The sequence below is a fragment of the Ylistrum balloti genome, unplaced genomic scaffold (assembly GCF_031769215.1).
Source record: "Ylistrum balloti isolate Yb309-2 unplaced genomic scaffold, AGI_CSIRO_Ybal_v1 Utg370530, whole genome shotgun sequence".
NCBI classification, from domain to species: domain Eukaryota; kingdom Metazoa; phylum Mollusca; class Bivalvia; order Pectinida; family Pectinidae; genus Ylistrum; species Ylistrum balloti.
This window is the reverse complement of record NW_026782338.1, coordinates 161,273-182,534: the sequence shown is the minus strand read 5'-3', so window position 1 is coordinate 182,534 and position 21,262 is coordinate 161,273. Positions and strand designations below refer to the sequence as shown.

General features: G+C 34.3%; 1 protein-coding gene across 1 annotated transcript in view; it reads left to right on the top strand.

The window, feature by feature from the left end:
- The window catches only part of LOC132555944 (serine/threonine-protein kinase NLK-like), a 30,853-nt gene extending 10,119 nt beyond the window's left edge, over window positions 1-20,734 (top strand). The window contains exons 4-11 of the mRNA XM_060220315.1: window positions 3,022-3,128; window positions 4,182-4,267; window positions 6,553-6,762; window positions 15,389-15,577; window positions 16,086-16,287; window positions 16,778-16,871; window positions 17,867-17,918; window positions 20,372-20,734. Coding sequence (XP_060076298.1) covers window positions 3,022-3,128; window positions 4,182-4,267; window positions 6,553-6,762; window positions 15,389-15,577; window positions 16,086-16,287; window positions 16,778-16,871; window positions 17,867-17,909 — 931 coding nt within the window. The 3' untranslated portion in view covers window positions 17,910-17,918; window positions 20,372-20,734. The remainder of the gene's footprint in view (window positions 1-3,021; window positions 3,129-4,181; window positions 4,268-6,552; window positions 6,763-15,388; window positions 15,578-16,085; window positions 16,288-16,777; window positions 16,872-17,866; window positions 17,919-20,371) is intronic.
- The last annotated feature ends 528 nt before the right edge of the window (window positions 20,735-21,262 follow it).

The following is a 21,262-nucleotide window of genomic DNA, read 5'->3' as shown; positions in this document are numbered from 1 at the left end:
ATCTCTAAAATGACAAAGTCATACAACCAAATAGTATGTATCATGTAGTCCTGTCGTCACAAAATTAGAATATTTCCTGCTTTAATTATTTTTGCAAAAAAAAAAAAAAAAATCAAAAGCCAAAAAAAAAAAAATAGAAAATGTTGAATTTAAAAATGGGAAACAGCTCATTTAAAGATTATATGGAAAATGTAAAACTTGCAAAAAATCACCAATATTCTGAGGAAGATATATAACTTGTGGTTTGTCACTTTGGACTGTATCACATACTAAGCTATACTGGTAATAATATGATTTGGTGATGAGGTACTAAGTACTGAATATATATCAGGTTTACATAGAATACTGTCTAGACGGCTCTGGTGTACTGGGCTGACCTTTTTCTGGTATCCCTCCAGATTCTTTGTATGTGCTGATTGTATAGTTTCTCTCTGATGCTTACATAGAGAGAGGCCTTTCTACATCCGAGTGGGGATGAATGTACCCAGTTTCACTGTAGCTAGCATGATCTGTAGGGTCAAAAGGTGTGTATGTTAGCTTCAGGGTAAGATACAAATAACAAAGTGTTGTTTAACTGGTAGAATTACGGTAATATACTGGAAGTATTTACAATGAATAGAATTAGTCGCTGAAACACTGATAATTGTTATCGTGATATAATCAGGGGCTTGATTTATTCAGAATGACCCCGAGTTGACATTTACATCTAAAAATAGGACGTTTTCCTGTGGATACAGTGTCAAGTGATGAAAAAGCTGAGAGGTGATGTCTGTAAAATTCTAGTCAAGGATTGTTTTATATCTTTTAAATTTATGTTTCATCATCAGTTTAACAAAAATAATTTCAGATCTTTTTACTGAAGTCTCGAGTTACTATTGTTCTTTTGCATGCACAACACCTGTAAGCTGTATCTGTGGTGTTTATGCCTACAAATCCTCAAAGATGATAACAAAGACGATAAAATTTTTATGTTGGTCACCAGAAAATTCCAATTTATTATCTGGTTGAGTTGAGACAAGCTAAATATTCAGAAAAATATATGCTGCCATTTTGTTTTTTATGTTTAGTTATATTGTTTTCTCCTGTGAAATCTGAGACACTTCTGTGTAGGTTGGTTTTACCCGTATAAGTTTCTATTCAGAACTCTTGACTGAATTACTTCTGGTTCACTTCAAGCCAGTCTGATTTATTTGTGAATGATTTTGCGGGCCTGTGTCGGTTCCTGTTGTCGACAAAGCACTTCTTTGTTGTGTTTTTTCTACATTGTAGTTTTATTGTCGATGTCAAAAGTGTTCTTAATATGTCTTTAGTCTGTATGGTGTAATGGGGCTGTGGTTGTTGGCTTCTATTTATGAAGAGTCATTTTCCTTCTACAGTAAGATTAAGTATAGAATATTGTACATGTGTCCTTGACCAAATTTACTTCAATATTCTGAAAAGATGTTTCATACAGAAATAGATAAATATTTTATTTATTTACTTTTTTATTTATATATATATATTTTTTTTGACCTGCATTATGGATGGTATTATTTGTTAATTTTCTGTTGGTCTGTACTAGATCTATCCACCTGTCTGTCCATCTGTATGTATCCGTCCATCTGTCCGTTGATCCATAGAACTTGGACTTAGCACTGACTCCAATGTGTTGATTGTTAGCTGGAAGTTATATATTTTTGTGTCAAAGGTTGTTGGATGGTCCTTAATTTGTGATTTCAATGTTAATTTAATGTCAATTGATAGAATATGTTACAGATACAAGTTACATGTTGATAATTTTTACATTTCAATAAAACATTCAGCTGCTTCAATCAAACTGGAATTAAACTTGTTAAGTCAATAAGATAGGGAAAAAATACTTTGTTGTAGTTAGCAGAAAGTGAGTCTGGTTATTAAAATGACCTCCAACAGCTTCAATTCTTCAGTTTAGAAAAAACTGGCTACTAGTGCTGTTTTATTGTCTTTCAATAAGCCCACCCCTGACTTTGGAGTTCGAGTTTATGTGTCCGTCCCCTGGCAGATTACTGGATGAAAATGGTACTGTATATTTTTTTTATACCTTACTGAGGACGGTTTCTGATACTTAATTCTCGGGACAGACAGTAATATCCTGATGGTAGTCCAAGCTACAGAGGACAGACTCTCTAGTTGCAAGTCTATGATTAAGTTCTACTGTGTCTGTATAACATGGATTGTGTAGTTTTAAATATACTCAGGATGCCTGGGGGGAAATATGGTGGATAACAGTTTTTTCATGTAAAACTCCCTGGATCGTCATTAGTCCAATAACGACTTGTATCACAAATATCTAGGAAAATATCAGATGTCTTGTGAATCTGAAAAAATACTGTTAAATGTCTGCCATCATACTGTGAAACATGGTCACTCGGAAAACAAAGTCAATCGACTCGCATATTCTTTGATATTGATTTTAGGTGGGTTTTTTTTCCTGTCGCAAACGTTGAGAGCTTTACCCTTGGGTGAGGAAAACTCACTCAATGAAATAGCTAATGCAGAAGATGGAAGAAAAAAAAAAAAAGGCCATTAATTCTGTGGCCAGATGGTGGATTTGTTTCCATAGCAACAGTAAGAGAAAACAAAGTGTCATATTCTTGAGGTTTTGGCCTGTGATTAATAAAACGGATAGCCATGGACTCCAAAATCTTTTTTCAGTCATCAGTTATCTTCCAACAGATTCTTTATTGTTATTTTGTGTTTGGTTGGAATAAAAATTTTAAAAAATTTTCAGGTAACTAACGTTCCTGTATGTATTTAAAGTCCATGGTACTTAAAGCATTTCTTTATTTACTTTGTTGATTTACTTTAATACCCAGTGGCAATCTTGATTACCCTTTCAAATTAAATTTAATTAAATAATTATCAAAAACAATATTTTGAAATTATCAGCAGTTTTTCAACTTAAGAAAAAAAAATCTGAAAAGGGTATTTTTTAATATACAGATATAAAAATTTTGAATGGTTTGAAAATAAGTAAAATGTGATTCCTTGACCAGCTGTCAGTTATGTACTAACAGAACTAATGCAGAGTGACCTGCACAAGATCATTGTTTCTCCACAACCCCTCACTTCCGACCATGTCAAAGTCTTTCTATACCAAATACTCAGAGGTAAGTTTTTCCTGATCATGTTGAAATCTCTCTATACCAAATACTCTGCAGTAAGTCACTTTGGACCATGTCGAAATCTCTCTATACCAAATACTCTGTAGTAAGTCACTTTGGACCATGTCGAAATCTCTCTATACCAAATACTCTGCAGTAAGTCACTTTGGACCATGTCGAAATCTCTCTATACCAAATACTCTGCAGTAAGTCACTTTGGACCATGTCGAAATCTCTCTATACCAAATACTCTGCAGTAAGTCACTTTGGACCATGTCGAAATCTCTCTATACCAAATACTCTGCAGTAAGTCACTTTGGACCATGTCGAAATCTCTCTATACCAAATACTCTGCAGTAAGTCACTTTGGACCATGTCGAAATCTCTCTATACCAAATACTCTGCAGTAAGTCACTTTGGACCATGTCAAAGCCTTTTGATACTAGATACCCAGAGATAAGTCAATTGCAACCTCATCAAAATCTTTCTATACCAAACACTTGGCGGTAAATCACTTCTGACCTTGTCAAATAAATTTCAGACCTTTACAAAGTCTTTTGAACACCAATAGTTAAGTCACTTTGAACCTTGATATGTGATTCAGTACTCTCTACGCAAGTAATTTCCGTCTGTGTCTTTATATATTGTAAACCAACTATATAATGATCCATATATCAAAGTTGTATTCTAGAATATATCTTAAAACCATTATTGAAGTTAAAAGTTCACACATTCTTGATGCAATTTCAATAGACTATGTGGTTTGTGTTAATTCATGTAAAAGGATGATAAAACATCATTGTATGGAAACAATGACTTACAGTGTTCCAACAAAATATTATTGTAAGGGGAAAGAAATACTTTTTAATATTATATTTTATTTCGTTATATTTCGTTAGCTTCCCAAGCAGTAATAATAATTTCATTTGTAGGTATTAATTTTACATTCCCAAGCAATATTTATTTATGTTTTTTTGTGATGTTCATTCCCAACCACCTAACAATGTGTATTTTATTCATAAAATATTCATTATTTCCAATTAAATTTTTTCCCCACAGGCTTAAAATACCTCCATTCTGCCAGAGTTTTACATCGTGATATCAAACCAGGAAACTTACTAGTCAACAGTAACTGTGTACTAAAGGTAGGTTATCAACATTGGCCTAAAAACGGGACTGACAAGTCCGACTATAATGTATTGAAAGAGTAATGATGCAAGATCGGTTAAATTCAATAATCGATTATCAATTACAATAGATAGATATTTTGATATAGCTAATCCAATACCTTCTTGACTAACTGTGTGTCCAATACTCATTTAAAGTTAATGCATTCTTCATTGAAGTAATATTTTGGTTTTTTGTAACTCCAACCTGATCTACCTCACTTAACTAACTTAACATAAGAATAAATATTATTGGCAATTATCATCTTTATCGTGCATAATATGTATTTTTCTTTTTTGCTCAAAGACAACAAAAATATATTGTAAGATACTGACGATTTATTATGAAATTTTAAAATTGATCATTAAATTCGATTAGGTTCAACGATTATTTAATTAATTATATCCAACTATTCTGCCATTACTATAAAAAGGGGACCAAATTTTTCGGCCAGTAATGGTCATGTTGAAAAACCATGATTCTCAGGAAATCATATCAGACTGTGCCAATAACTAGCCCTGTAATAAACCAAGGGGCTTTCTGAGCAAGAAGGGAGCTTGATGTAAATCAGTAATGCAATATTTCTAATAATAGGCATAATTTCTAAACTGTGGTAGGCTGAATATTATTTATGTGTATGTCTAACGTTCAGAAAAGTTGTTTATAATGTCAGATTTTTAAGATGTGAGGGGAGAAAAGGTCAAATATTTTATCAGTTGTAAGTACAGCCAGGTGTCGCTGAAGTGAGGTGTCAGTTAAGTCCGGTCTCACTGATTAAAGAAAGTAGGCTGAATGCAATGGTACGAGTGATATCAGTAAAATTAGTGATATCAGTAAAATTAGCTGTGAGTGTGTCAATGGTTTTAGTTACCTAATTCATAACACAAGAGAAAGAAAATAATAATCAACCATGGAAATTGTATAATCCTGTATATTTTGGTCAGGATCAATAAATTCTTGAAAAATTCAATTTATTTATAAATTACTTGTCATGGAAAACTTATTTGTTTTCAGTAAAATTAAAATAGATACCCCAAAAATAGCCTATCGATTAAGTAGAGCAGGAAACGCATGGAGTGGGATCCCCCCCCCCCTGTAATGGTATCCCAGAAAGTGGTTAATGCAGTTTTAAAGAAATCGACTTTGTTGTGATGGCGTCAACAAATTAAATATAATGTCAGCAATATATAGCTATTGATTTTTTCAAAACCAATAGTCTGGACTCTGTGCGAATGTGTTTTTTCTAAAAATATGTTCTATAGCCTTTGGCTTGAAGTAAATTCCTGATCTTGAAATACACCAAAATATCTATATATATTGACTCTCTACATACCAGAATAAGAATCAACATTCTATTTTTGAAGTCATTTCAATTTTATTCTCTTTGACCAGAAATTTCTATCAATATCATTTTATTTAGATTCAGTACATTTATAGTACATACTTCATATCCTAAATCATTCAGATCAGAATTTGCAAGTGAAAATGATACGTTGCAGTTCATTTACTAGATAAATTCAACATCAAAAGATTAATGACAAAGGGACTTAATTTTAGATTTGTTCCCTGTTAAGACCCCCACACTCACAAAGGGACACAATTTTAGATTTGTGACCTGTTAAGACCCCCACACTCACAAAGGGGCACAATTTTAGATTTGTGACCTGTCACGTCCAGGCCCTCAAAATATTCACAAATAAATGCCTATCTTTATATGAATTTTCAAAAATGAAACAGTTTTACTGAATTTCTGTTGAATGGATACATTCCAGAGATTTTTATTTTCTCTCTAAGGTCTTTTTTGTTTTTGCATTATGGAAGTATAATTATTTTCTGTATCATTGTGGGAGGGTGTCATTTTACAAAAAAATCACTATAGTGAAAAATTGGCTTAAAAAAATTGATAACTTTGAAATATGTTTTTAAACATTTCTTTTCAAACTGGTTTCCAATTGACTTTCTTAAATCCTTTGTGCATGTATCTTTGGCAATACATTGGTTATTTTAGTAAATATACCTGATTCGTTTAAGAGTCCTTTCTTTATGTAAGACAATATTTCCCAATTACTCCTAAATAAGGATACATCTCCAAAACCCCCATACCTGCAAAATTATAGGTAAAATTACTCCCAGGTTTTAAAGACTGTCCTATATATACACATTGATAGAGGTAAGATATGCCCCAAGTTTCGAAATACAAAGGCGACACTGACTTTATATTTTTGAGTTGACTCTAATATGGAACATTTTGTTTGCTGAACAGATCTGTGATTTTGGATTGGCGCGGATTGAGGAGCCGGACGAGTCTATCCACATGACCCAGGAAGTTGTGACCCAGTATTATCGAGCCCCAGAAATTCTTATGGGGGCAAAGCATTATGGGTCAGGTGTAGATATATGGTCCGTCGGCTGTATATTTGCAGAACTGCTCGGACGACGGATTCTCTTCCAGGCGCAAAGTCCTATACAACAGGTGAGTAATGTAATTATAAAGAAACTATGTAGTATTGAAAACTGCATCGTTTTCTTACTGACACTGTGTTAATGAAAACTTGAGTGTGCACAATGGTTCTGATGAACACCATATCATATACAGGATTAACTTTTATAGTTAGGAATGGTTCTGATGACCACCAGGTCATATACAGGATTAACTTTTAGTTAGGAATGGTTCTGATGACCACCAGGTCATATACAGGATCAACTTTTATAGTTAGGAATGGTTCTGATGACCACCAGGCAATATACAGCATTAACTTTTAGTTAGGAATGGTTCTGATGAACACCAGGTCATATACAGGATTAACTTTTAGTTAGGAATGGTTCTGATGACCACCATGTCATATACAGGATTAACTTTTAGTTAGGAATGGTTCTGATGACCACCATGTCATATACAGGATTAACTTTCAGTTAGGAAAGGGTCTCATGACCACCAGGCCATAACTGTGTTTACTACAAGTTCCATGTTTTTGACCCCAGCTATATGACATAATCAGGTGTTGACTCTCCTAGGTGTTTATATATACTGGATGTTATATTCTTGTCTGCTGAGATCAAGGTGTATAACATATACCTTAAAGCCATCTGTTTTCCTGTCAGTCTCACCTCTACTTACCTGTGTTACCAGCTGTGTGTGACGGACAGTCGTTAACACAGGTGAGAGTGTACTCGCTGACCGGCCACTGCACGATAATGATGTAATGGAATTACATATGACAGATTGACGACTCTACTAGATTTAGTTATACGAAAGCAGCCATTGTCCTCAGAAACCCAGCCATTGAACTAGTAACAAGTGACATTATTGAATTGGTCCTCAAAAAACCTTGCATATATACCAGTTACAAGACATAATTTCCCTCTGAAACCAATAGTAATGATAAAACATGCTTTAATTAAGCTTAGGAATATCACATTGTATCTCTATACTAGACAAAAATTCATTTTAAGAAAAATGTGACATTTTAGTGTTTTACAAGAATGAAGTATTACCCTTTAATCCAGAAATTTTCTGCTTGGCATATCATACCAATTTTCTAAATTGTGATTTCGTGTAGAATAGATTTGTTAATAGACAATCAGGTTTATTCCAGCTTGTGTTGGTTATTTTTCCATTTCTTGTGCTAGAGGGGCTGTATGTTGAGGAGTGGATCAGTCCTTTTTTCCTTGTTGTAGCTAGTATGTGCCATTCCTCAGCTGTGGATCATACCATTAATAAAATTAGGGTTACTAAATCTCTGATAGTGATTGATGGATAGAGCCGCCTTCATAGGATTAATCCCTTGACCACAGCACACCCTGTTAGTCGCGGTTTAGTCCAGTGACAGAATTTGGTTTTATTGTGTGTATGAAGCCTTGATGATATCGTTAGTGCGGTAGCCTACAGAATGATCCAATCTCTGAGAATTGTCATTACAGAAGAATAGTGACCAGTCCAAGGCCAGACTGACCAGTCCATTTCAATAACACTAGCCATGGTTCATGCTACATTATTCTTCTGTGAACTGATTATTGATTTTGTAAAAGACCTCCACAAATTTATCTGAAAAGATGTAAGCCTCTTCTATATACCCAGGACTCTTAAAACTAGGGTTTGCATGGTAAAAAAGAAACTGTTAAAATTTGTACTGATGCTCCTTACCCATAGTGTTTTGTGTTTCACTCTCCTTACCCTTAGTGATTTGTGTTTCATTCTCCCTACCCATAGTGATTTGTGTTTCATTCTCCTTACCCATAGCGATTTGTGTTTCATTCTCCTTACCCATAGTGATTTGTTTCATTCTCCCTACCCATAGCGATTTGTGTTTCATTCTCCTTACCCATAGTGATTTGTGTTTCATTCTCCTTACCCATAGCGATTTGTGTTTCACTCTCCTTACCCTTAGTGATTTGTGTTTCATTCTCCTTACCAATAGCGATTTGTGTTTCATTCTCCTTACCCATAGTGATTTGTGTTTCATTCTCCTTACCCATAGCGATTTGTGTTTCATTCTCCCTACCCATAGTGATTTGTGTTTCATTCTCCTTACCCATAGCGATTTGTGTTTCATTCTCCTTACCCATAGTGATTTGTTTCATTCTCCCTACCCATAGCGATTTGTGTTTCATTCTCCTTACCCATAGTGATTTGTGTTTCATTCTCCTTACCCATAGCGATTTGTGTTTCACTCTCCTTACCCTTAGTGATTTGTGTTTCATTCTCCTTACCCATAGCGATTTGTGTTTCATTCTCCTTACCCATAGCGATTTGTGTTTCATTCTCCTTACCCATGGTGATTTGTGTTTCTTTGGAATCTGAGAAAAGGACTGGTCTGTGCCGACATGGTTATTTTTATGGACAAGACACTTGACCCTTTTCAATTTTGTTAGCATGCAAAGGGGCTCCTGTATGGTGTTCTGTAAGGTAGCAACCAGCTACTACAAGGAGACTCCACCTCAAAATGACCTATATACTGACAATATACTGGGCTGTTTATCAAATCTCCTTTATTATTTAACTTGCATTTTTGTATCTGAATAAAGTGGTGTTTAGAGAGGATTTCAAACAATTCTTGATCACTCTTTGTAAATTAGTGAGCGATAGAATGTTGATGAAGGACAACAATTTCCAATATCTTGAAAGTGAATTAATAAATATAAACGGTTACTGTTATCCAAAGCATATTTGATATAATATAGGTTATCATCATTCTTCTGGCTGATGGGTGATATAAATGTATTTAGTTGCATATTACATACCGCGAGACTGTCGTCACCACAAACAATTTATTAAAACATCAACTTTGATACGGAATATTTTGTGTCACAATTCTCCCTCTGTTATATCCTCGAATTATAAGTGACATTGAGTTCTCCGTGTGGCTGGATGTCTGTCGCTGTCGTAATAAAACAGGCCACTAAAAAGTTTCGATAATGGATGAAAATGATAGTCAACTTGTGTGTCGTAAGGACATTAATTGTGTCTCGCTTGACTGGCCAGGAGACAAGCTTCACCTAGCTAACAGCTGTGTCCCTATGACAGAACCTGTATTGGTGATGATCACGGAAGATATTGTCTTGAAAAGGAGCTGTAGTATTTTATATTGATAAATTTGAAGAGTTACAGTGACATAGCATAAATTGTAGGCTGATCATGATTGATCATTTCAAAGTTGGTGAAATTGATAACATTTGTCAATTTCAATTTGATTACAGATAAAAGTTTATAAAACCTGTTAAATTGACTATATTTGATTAACTGGATTTGCAATTTTTCTTGTTCTTTTTTTGAAGACTGAATGGTTCATCAAGTGAAACGGACAAAGTAAAATATTCTATGTATGTTTCTTGTGTATTAACTGGAGTTATACAGTGATAAGAAGGCAGAGAGATGATCATTCTGACAGTGGATTGATTCAAAGAAAGGCTTCTCCTATTTCACATAACTGACCTGGGCTGTCATCCTAGGTCATGTCAGGACATTAATCTGAAAATAGTCTATATTAAGAACCAGTTGTACAAGGGCCAGGTCATTCAGAATAATACTGTATTTACCTTTAATTGAATTGGTGTAAAATATTTTGCTCAGATTGAAAATAAAATCTATTTAGTTTTATGGCATTTTACAAAGAAATATGCAGCATTTTCTAAAACTGTATAAATTATGTTACTTAAATTGTTTCACATTTCAATTAAATTGTCATACATTTTTCTGAAATTGTTCTACATTTTAACTCAATCCGTCTGATATTTTACTGACTTTGTTCCATATCTTACCAATATTAAAGCAATTGAGGGCATATCTTACAAAATTGATATTTTCAAATAATTGTAACATGTAACAAAGTAAGTGTTATTGTGTAACAATTACCACTATTTTCAAATGATGGCACTCCAGAGCTTAAATTGGTTCTATAGTGTTTATCAATTGGAACAATGATATTTGACAATTTGCCTAGAATGTTTTGTTTTGATTGGATGTTGTATTGACAAGTACCATGCTGTTGTCCTGGTGGAGTCGTGCAGGTTGCCGACTCCCGGGCTTGTTGACTGACACTCATTCATAACTGTTGTATGATGGAAGGTAATAGTCAGTACTAGGTCATTGGCCAACTGGGTCATAGGTCAGTGACTGGTGGGACAGAACACATCAAATATAAAGGATAAACGAAAAGGCAGTTTACTGCTGTGGCCTGATGGGTGATCAGAGAGGTTTTACTTCTTGAGAACTATGGGTAATATGGGGGTTGGGGGGGTGGGGAAGGGGGTTGACTGTTATGGTTTTCTGGTTAATTTGGACAGAAGGGTTTACTTCTTTGGGTTTCTCGGTAATCTAGACTGAGGAGTTAATCCACCAGATTTGACCTTGAGGTTTATCAAAATTGTACAAATATATCAATTCTATCAAATCATTTCAAGATAAAATATCTTGGATAAAATTTGAATTTCCAGTATTTCCTTATCTTTTATGTCACTAAAAAATGTCATTAGATTCAAAATGATTCACTTTGAATACAAATGTTTATACTTTTAGGTCACCTGAGGCAAAGTCTCATGGTGACCTAATGCGATCGCCTTCATCTGGCAGAGTGAGGAGTGTGTCGTGCATCTGTAAACAATTTGATATTTTCGTCTTCATCTCAAAAATTCCTTATCCGAATTCAATGCAATTTTGCAGAAACCTTTCCTGGCAGAAGTTACAGCCAAATTGTGAATTATACAGTCTCCACCCCCAGGGGCCTGAGAGGCATGGCCAAAAGGGGTCAAATTTACTTCATTTTTCAAAAAACTTCTTCTCAACACCCAGATACAATAGAATCAAATGGTCTTCAAGGATGTATTAATCTTAAGGGGCTTTACAAAATCTTGTGAAATTCATGGCCGGAGGGTCTCACATTTCCACATTGGGAGGGAGTAAAGTTTACTATAGTTTATATAGGAAAACTAGATTTTTGAGCATAATTTGTTTAATTTCCATTGGAAATATTTCAAACTTGGTTAGAATTATGAGCGAAGGATGCCTATAATCATTGTCACAATTTCTGTTTCATGACACTGGATAACTACCCTTTAACCTCTATATTCAATATTGCTTGTTGTATTTTGTTTATGTTGGGATTTGGTGAACTTTTACACAGTAATCAATTTTTATCATTGTTAATCAAAATTTTTGTCAACAAAAACACCCCAGCATTGTTAAAAGGTTTGTCATAGATTTTGATTGTTGCAAAAAGAGCTGTGAAATATACAATAGTAACATGTGTAATTCATTATGTGTGGTAAAATGGTGACAAATGTTTACCTTAATTATCAAGTGTATTTTGTGTATTTAGAGAGGAAATAAACAAACTATCCTGGACTAAGTTATCTGGGTTGGTACTTGTATAGGCCAGTCCATGAATACTAGGTTGCTAAATTTTGCAGAATAATTATCAACAGATGGAGTACCAGTTTTCAGCTGTCTGAGTCACTAGCTCTGTACCCCTCAGCTAAAAATGGAACAGTTCAGATAACAAGTTGGTTGAGTCAATGCTGAATTTGTAGGGGAATATATATTTGGAGAATGTTCCAGGACCCAAGGAGATTTTGTGAAGATATGTGCCCTGTGGTGTAGGAATGAGGAATTCATGCTCCTGTGTCTCAAGGGGCCTGAACGGTTGTCTGTAGTCTTCTTCAGGCGAGACACATGAAAAACATACTTGTAGTAAAGGAGAGATTCACTGGACTGTGATTCCTTTTAAGTCTAGTTTGATACTTGGGGTCCTGTGTGTTGGACAGCAAAATGTGACGCCTCATACTGTGATAGGAGTTAGTATCACAAAGGGTCAGCATTGAAAAATATTGTCATTGTTAGAATTTATTGAAAGGTCAAAGGTCATCAAAGAAAGACTTCTAGGGTCTTGTGTTTAAAATCCATGCAGCAGTTTCTATTAGTTTATAATGCATTATGCAGGATATTGATATTTTCTTGTCAAATTCACAGGTAGCTGTATGGGAGGAAAGTAACACCTTGATGAACGTACAAAATCTTGCTAGATGCTACTTGCCCTTTGTCAGGAAAAAAGTAACTGTTGTACTGGGTATTTTTCAGGGTAACAGAAAGGTCAAAAAGCTGCTAACCTTCTAAACCTGTGGTTGGTTAATGAACCTTGTCACACCTGGACAGGTGTCTTTTCCAATGACCATTGTAGTCCAGTCTATTGCACTCAGTGTGACACCTTGCAGGCCGAGTGACCGCCTATAGCTGGTGGCTACCTTTGTAAACCAATGGGAGGTCCACCACTTTTCTTAAACATGAAACATTCAGCTTGGGAAACTGACAGCATAGAAAGAGACAATCAAATTTATCGGTCAGGGAGTTGCCTGTCCATGTCCAATATTGACTTGCAAAAGCTAAGATTAAGAGAAAAATGTTTATAAGATTTCATGTTTTGAGTTTTACACAAATTCTGGTTATTTCTGTCATAACAATTATTTCTTCATATTATAAATGTTATATAAAAAAATAATAAAAGTGAAAAACCTTTAAAAGAAAAAAAAGTCGGGCTGTGGCATCAGAAAGAAAGTATAATTCTTAACTAACAACATTATATGCTTTTACATGTATCTTGAATCGATCAGCGACAGAATGTGTGGTTAATTATTTGGGTGCAGTCTTTTGTTAATTGTATCATAATACTGTCTGACTTGGAACATGAATTGGTAGTCATAGGCAAACCATGTACGGGAACCTCATGAATCTTTACCTTAAGGTCAAAATTTTACCATCTGTGCAGTAAGAAACATAGATAATATTGATGGTGTGTGTATATATTTCTTTCTCTCTCTCTCTTTCTTTTTCTCTCTCTCCCTCAGTCTGAGCTGCAAAGAAAGTGGAGTTTGATTATGTTATGAGATTGAAGATGCAGTGAGATTTACTTCTTGTACCAAAGAACAGTGTTTCCTTGCTGGCTAAATCACTTGAATCGACAGATATTGTCTGTCTGGTTGTAAGATCTTGACAGCCGTTAACAGGCACATTTGGCCCGGAATAAATACCTGTAAACTTTCAGCCAAGCTTTCCTGTCGGTAGCACTTATGAAGCGGCTTTTGTAAATAGAGGTTGCCGTACAAAAATAAATTGCTGGTTTTAATGCCTCATTTTCCAGATTGATACACTCAAAATTTTCGTAGAAGGTTGGGGAGATGTATTGAGTATTGTAAGGCATGATAAGGGATTTCATAGACAGTTATATGTATATGTAGCAGGCCATATCAATTAAAACTGATATCACATTTCAGTCTGAGGGAAATATTTTGGAAAAGAATGCCACTATGAACTGTTAACATTTAATCTCATTTTTTTTTCTTTTTAATTAAACTTTTTTTAAGTCATAAAGCAAAATTTCTTAACATACTACCATTATACTAAATACATTTTTAACATTTTCAATACTTGTAGAATAAGGTCATATTTTGACATTCTGAAGTCTTTCTATGTTTTGCCTTTAATGTTCTGTAGTAGAAATTTAAATATAGTATGTAAAGTGAGGCTCCCGTCAAAGATTTGAGAAGCCCTGCAATTACATTGGAGCTGTGAGTTGTTTTCTTTATTCCTTGTCTTACGAAGACAAATTTAGACAAATTTCTCGAGTCAGTTTTTGTGTGATGGTTTGCCTGGTATAGAAGAGTCTCGGAGACTTGGTGGCCCACTGAGAGTGTAGGGGTTGTATTGATTTCGTAGCTTGTATAGATCTACAAGAAGCCTGCTGAAATAAGATTATTGTTGTCATCCGTTCTAACGGTTCTCGAAAGCCTGTAGCCAAATGTCTATATGCATATTGGTTGGTGCAGGAATTAATGTGTGTAATGAAAATTTATTTGACAAAGAGCTTTCCGGGGTAGTGTTCAGGAATTTCACCTTGACATTTTAGTAAAATTATCCTTCTTAAATTCCATTGTGACTTTTTTTTTATGCTCCCGAAAATTTTAGGGGGAGCATATAGCTGGGGCCTTGTGCCTTAATAAAACTGAAAAAGACAAATTTCCTGATCACAGGCCAGAAAAAGTTGTCTGACAAGTTATTATAAATTCTAGAAAATAACTCTCACTAGTTGCTTTACCATGTAGCTTTTAAATGACATTTGTTTAGATAATTGCAATTATTTTTTGGTGACAGGACTGAAAATGTTTGTCTTGTAATGTTAGACAGTATGATGATGATATCACATTGAGAGTGGTATTATGTGTAATTCAATCCTTTGTAATGATTGAAAGAGCCTGATATTCTGAGACTGATAGGTTTTTGTTTCCCACAACCTTGAAGAACTGTACAAAAAGTGTTTATTGATTCTTTCTAACCATGACTACCTGTGGTATATCTCATTAAATTAATTTGCGAGATGTAGCACATTAAAAAAAGGTTCATAAGCATTTGCTTCTTTTTCCATTTGAAATGGAAATATCTTAGTATCTTAAAATAAAAAAGGAAAAAACACATGTGAAATGATCAAAGGATTGAATCATGGGAAAGATCAAAAGGATTATAAGGCCGAGATCCATTCTTTACCTTGAAATGGAATTAATTAAGATGACACTTTATACAGTCTCAATCAGAAACCTGTCTCCTGATATTGCAGCTGGAACTTATCACAGACCTGCTTGGCACACCCTCCATAGATGACATGAGGACGGCCTGCGACGGTGCAAGGGCACATTTAAGGAGACAGCCCCACAAACCGCCCTCACTAGCAGCTCTCTACACATTGTCGAGTCAAGCTACCCACGAGGCGGTGCACCTCCTGTGTCGCATGCTTGTCTTTAACCCCGTAAGTACCCAGAACTTCAGACAGCACCACATAGGTGAAAATGTTGGTAGTAGATTTAAGTTTGTCATTAGTGATACTTTTTCCTGAAAAAGGCAAGAATACTTTAACACTGTATTGTAATCTATGTGAATGTGTGTTAAGGTAAACATTGTTCTTTTAGAGGTGTTTGTAGAATTTTGACAACATCGTGTTCTGAGAAATTTAAACCACTCAAAATAATTTCCGCTTGGACATTCATGAAATATTAGCCCTGAAAAATCATACTGCTACATACAGAGTAACGTGATATTACTTACATTTGAACCTCTTCAGCCAACCAAGTACATGAAATTTTCTCAATAATAGGTATTCTAAAGATAAGGCTAAAAAAATTCCTCTGCTAAAGATAAACTCAAAAAATTTATTTCGTCTTTGTGTCTCTAATATCTTTCAAAATATCTATCTAGCCTATCTCTCAAATTAGAAACTGACACAATATTCAATATGTATAAATGTCCTTTGTTTACAGAAAAAACGTATCACGGCAGCAGATGCCCTAGCTCACCCGTACCTAGATGAAGGACGTCTACGTTACCATTCGTGTATGTGTAAATGTTGTCTCAACACCAACTCCTCAGGGCGCCAGTATACCTCAGACTTTGAGCCTGTGTGTCACCAACCGTTCAGCTACACATTCGAGGATGGTCTAACGTCTGTGAGAGTAGTCAAAGGTTTGTATGGATATCATGTTAGATGAAGATAATGATATTTTACACTTGAAATATCTCTACACAAAAATTTTGAGCATTGTAAAAGATGTGGATTTGGGTGTTGTGAAAAGGTGTGTAAATGTGTAAAAAGAAATATTGGAAAGAATTATATATGAAAATTTAAATAAAGTATGAGTTCCTCCCTAACCTTTATCATTTTCTTGCAGAATAAATACAGTGCATATTAATATGAAAGATAAAATTGTTCTACAAAACCCTTAAATACATTTTTCTCAGAATGTAAAATTTCCAAATCTCCACTTCATTGTTGAAACAAAAACAATCAAGTAAACAAAAAAATAAACCAATCTATGGTTAAAACATTGTAAAACTGACTTCTAGATCGATTTGATTATTGAAGTTGACAATGATTGGGATATATTGTTTTTTTCATCGTAACTCTAGGGTTCTAATTGTGATTACAGTGTGGAATCTGTTTTTTTCTTTCCAGAAAAATTACACAAATTCATTTTAGAACAGCAGCAAGGCAATTCGGTGCCATTGTGTCTCAATCCAAACTCTATATCATACAAAAGCTTTGCAAGGTAAGTAACTCTGTTAAACAAATGATATATTCATTACTGTAAAATGCAATAGTTTCACCTGGCACAAATTTCGCTTTGTAACCATTTTAAGCATTTCAAAGTCATATTTTTTTGCAATGTCTAGTTTTACAAGAGTTTTCAAATAACTGATACAGGTATGATGTTTTTGATGATTCATTATGTGAAAACATGGTGAAATTTACCATTTTACAGTTTTGAATGTTAATTGCATACCCAAAGTCAAACATTTCCTTGGTTTGAAAAAGTTTTCGATTCCCTTGGGATTTGTTGATGTCTTACAAAGTTCTTCTCACTTCATCCAGAAACATTATCATTTGCAGGGCATTTGTTTTTAAATAAATTGTTAGCCATATCTTTCAGCAATCAAAAATTGTATATATCAAATCAATGTCATAATTTCTGATTTTTTCAGAATTCAACATCGGAGGAATTCTAGGGGTCTTCCTATTTACCTTATATGTGACCTTTGGCCTCCTTAAGCCACACCCCCTCCTTTTTTTTAAAAGAGTTTGCAAATAAATTGTTGTATACCATAACTGATATATTTACTGCTAAAAATCTGAGTTATTGTAATCTTTCTGCAGTGCAATTTCCTGCTTCTTTTCCCCTCATCAATATAGTTGTAAATTCTCTCAAAACTTTTTCTTACAAGGCAACCCTTTAGGATTTTCATGTTAACAAATCAGAAAGTATTGGGTTTGTGTGTGTGTTTTTTAGTTTTCAAAGCATTTTTATGCACAGTTTCATTTATCTTTCATCACGTTATTTATTTTTTAGCTCAGTTACACAGATTTCGTCAATAGTTTGTGCTTATCTGATATTTGTCACTTCTTTAAAACAGATAAAAAGGAATTCTGAGAAAAACGAAAGGTTAAGATAAGTGTTACGAGGATTGCTATTTTCATTTTTGTGATTTTTTTTCGTCAGCAGTATTTTTATCCTGATGATTGACTGTTTCTATTTAACCTCTATAGGGATCCGCTATCAGACCGAGACAACGTGAAGAGGGGCCACTGACCCGTAAAAGTGAGATATTTCCGTCTTGCCGCCCATTTTTCAGATATTCTCCCAATGGGCATGCCCAGTGCACACTGGACTCCATCATAAAGGGTTGCTCATAGCAGTGTCACATTGGTTTTTTCCCTGTTCATACTTTTCCAAATGAGTTAAAATGCTTTAAAACAGTGGATAAGATCAATTTCATTTATTGAATTGATTTTTGTTTCCTTGCTTTATTTTTTTTTCAATGTTTCCTCAAATTTTTTTCTGCATGCTTGTTGACTGATTATATGCACTTCCAGTTGTGGATATTAAATAACATTTTATAAAGAAAAAAAAGGAAGAAATGAAGATGCATTATGCATTCAAGGTCAGTTTAATCAAATTGTTCTAGAGCCAATTTTGTATCCTTCTTTGATGATAATTTTCAAAATTATGTATCTATATTACGAGAAGTTGTTTGAGCCAATTTTTCAGATCTTGATAGCTAAGCCTGATTCCTTTATAGCTTGTACTGAACAACATTAAGTAACCTTATAATCCTTGTCTGGTGTGCACAGGGCTCTGTTCATGGCTGAATACTAAGGCTGTTCATGATTGCGTGCTGTCCCCGATTCTTTGAGCTTTGTCATGTTGAGTCAATCCCACTGACCATTGTATTTGTGTGTGGTGGCATATGGATGTTCAATTAATATCTGCAAGGAGAAAAAGTAATATTATGGTCAATCAGTTATGTGGAATGAAGGAACAAAGATTCAATGCAGATTTATTGAAATTCATACGTAAAAAAAAATTTGGTAAAAGCGATTGTTTAAACATTTCCTGCATACATTTTTTTCCCCATTTTTTTTTCTCTCTCTCTCTGTCTCTCTCTCACTTATTCCTTTATTTCTAATTATTGAATATAATTGAACCTTTTTCCCCTTTTACATCCTGTCATTCCCAAAATTGATTTGACCAAAGTTTTTACAATATGGGCGGTTAGAGTGATCTCCCTTACAATGTTGCCCCTCTTCCTCCTCAGTGACATGTCATGATTTCCTGTTTGCAGAAATGATTTTACTTGTAGTTGTTGTGATATTTTGTCCGTTTCCATGTTTTTAATGCATTTCACATATGAACACTTTATTTTCTCTGATTGTACAGTGTCCAAATAATAACTTTGTCTTCATCTTTAATATGGTATCTTTATGGTTCTGAAGTAACATAATATTGGTGTTTATATTTTAAGCCTTGATGTGGAAAGTCTACAAATTAAATGACCAGTTTCCAATTGAAAAATAATAGCAAGGGGTCTAAAAGAAAAATGATTATCTTAAGATCCAGCTGTAAATATTGTTAATCTGATTATATGGGTTTGTTACAAGAAGAAGCAATGTAAAAGTTTTTTGAGAGGGAGGAGAGAGAGAGAGAGGGGATGGTTATATTTTTCTCTAATTTCTCTTTTATTTTTCAATAATTAAAAACCTACAAAAAGGGTACTAATGACAAAGGATATTTTACTTCCCAGTAATAAGCTGACCCTTTAGCTATAGAAATTAAGTAGAATCACAGACAAAGAATATTGTACTGTTCTGTAGTAAGCCGACCCTTTAGCTATAGAAATTAAGTAGAATCACAGACAAAGAATATTGTACTGTTCAGTAGTAAGCTGACCCTTTAGCTATAGAAATTAAGTAGAATCACAGACAAAGAATATTGTACTGTTCAGTAGTAAGCCGACCCTTTAGCTATAGAAATTAAGTAGAATCACAGACAAAGAATATTGTACTGTTCAGTAGTAAGCCGACCCTTTAGCTATAGAAATTAAGTAGAATCACAGACAAAGAATATTGTACTGTTCAGTAGTAAGCCGACCCATTAGCTATAGAAATTAAGTAGAATCACAGACAAAGAATATTGTACTGTTCAGTAGTAAGCCGACCCTTTAGCTATAGAAATTAAGTAGAATCACAGACAAAGAATATTGTACTGTTCAGTAGTAAGCCGACCCATTAGCTATAGAAATTAAGTAGAATCACAGACAAAGAATATTGTACTGTTCAGTAGTAAGCCGACCCATTAGCTGTAGAAATTAAGTAGAATCACAGACAAAGAATATTGTACTGTTCAGTAGTAAGCCGACCCATTAGCTATAGAAATTAAGTAGAATCACAGACAAAGAATATTGTACTGCCCAGTAGTAAGCCGACCCATTAGCTATAGAAATAAAATAGAACTATTGACAAATAGATTTTCCTTGTCTTGTAATAAGTCTCCATCCTGACTTTGAAAATTTTGAGATTTTTTCGTCAGCCCTGGAATTATTTACAGGAAAAAATTCAGTTGTACCATGATCAGTATGTTACAGGTGGGTGGAGATAAATTGGTGTGACACAAATGGTATTTTCATTTTAACAAATACTTGCATGCATTTCTGCATTCCTGTGCTATAATGTTTAGATGCCAGGCTAACCTGGATTTTTTTTTGTGTTTTCCAGCTCCCAAGTGGCCCAGCCATCAGAACTCCCGCCGTCTCCTCATGCCTGGGATTAGCCCAAACCTCCTCATTCATTTCATCAATGTCATCGTCTTCATTGTCATTACAAACTTGAGCCAGGACCAAAGTGTGAATGTTTCATTCGACCAATCATTGGATGTACAATTGTGTTTGTTGACTAGAAGGCAACAGCCAGTGAATTCCACTCATCTCTGTTAGATAGTTGTATTATAAAGATTTTGGTGCTCACAGATTATACAAGTTGTGTGTATAAGTATTGTTGTGTAATAGTTATAATAATCAGGCAAAACACTGTTTGACAGTGAATCCATTCTTACTGTTTAACAGTTTTTGTGACATTCAAACAAAGATTAATATGTGACAGTTGGTTTACTATCAATGATCCTATTATTGAAATCGTTTCATTAATTCAGAAAATTGAATGAAGATTGCATTCTTCTATATTTTTAACCTGAAGGAACCCAAAGTTATTTTGTTGTCAAACAGCATAGCTGTAATATATATTCTCTTATAAATAGATAAATTGAGGTTACACTAAAATATTACACAATAATCTTTCAAATTATCTCCCCTTATTTTATTGGGTGTTTGCTCCCTTCTCGAGAAAGTACAACCCTCTGTCACATAATTACCTGGAAAGGATCTCAATCAGTTGGACTTCAACCCAGATGTGGACATAAATTTCTCCCCAGATTTTAGCTTTTGGAAAAAAATTCAGAAAAATATCTCTTACTACATTTTATAGCCATTGCCATGGTTTCAAGAGGAAAAAATCCTCAGAAAAATTAGGATTGAAAAAGAAACAACAAAACTTAAACATCCTTTTGTGAGTTTCTAAACCAGATATTCCAACGTATGCAGATAATTTGAT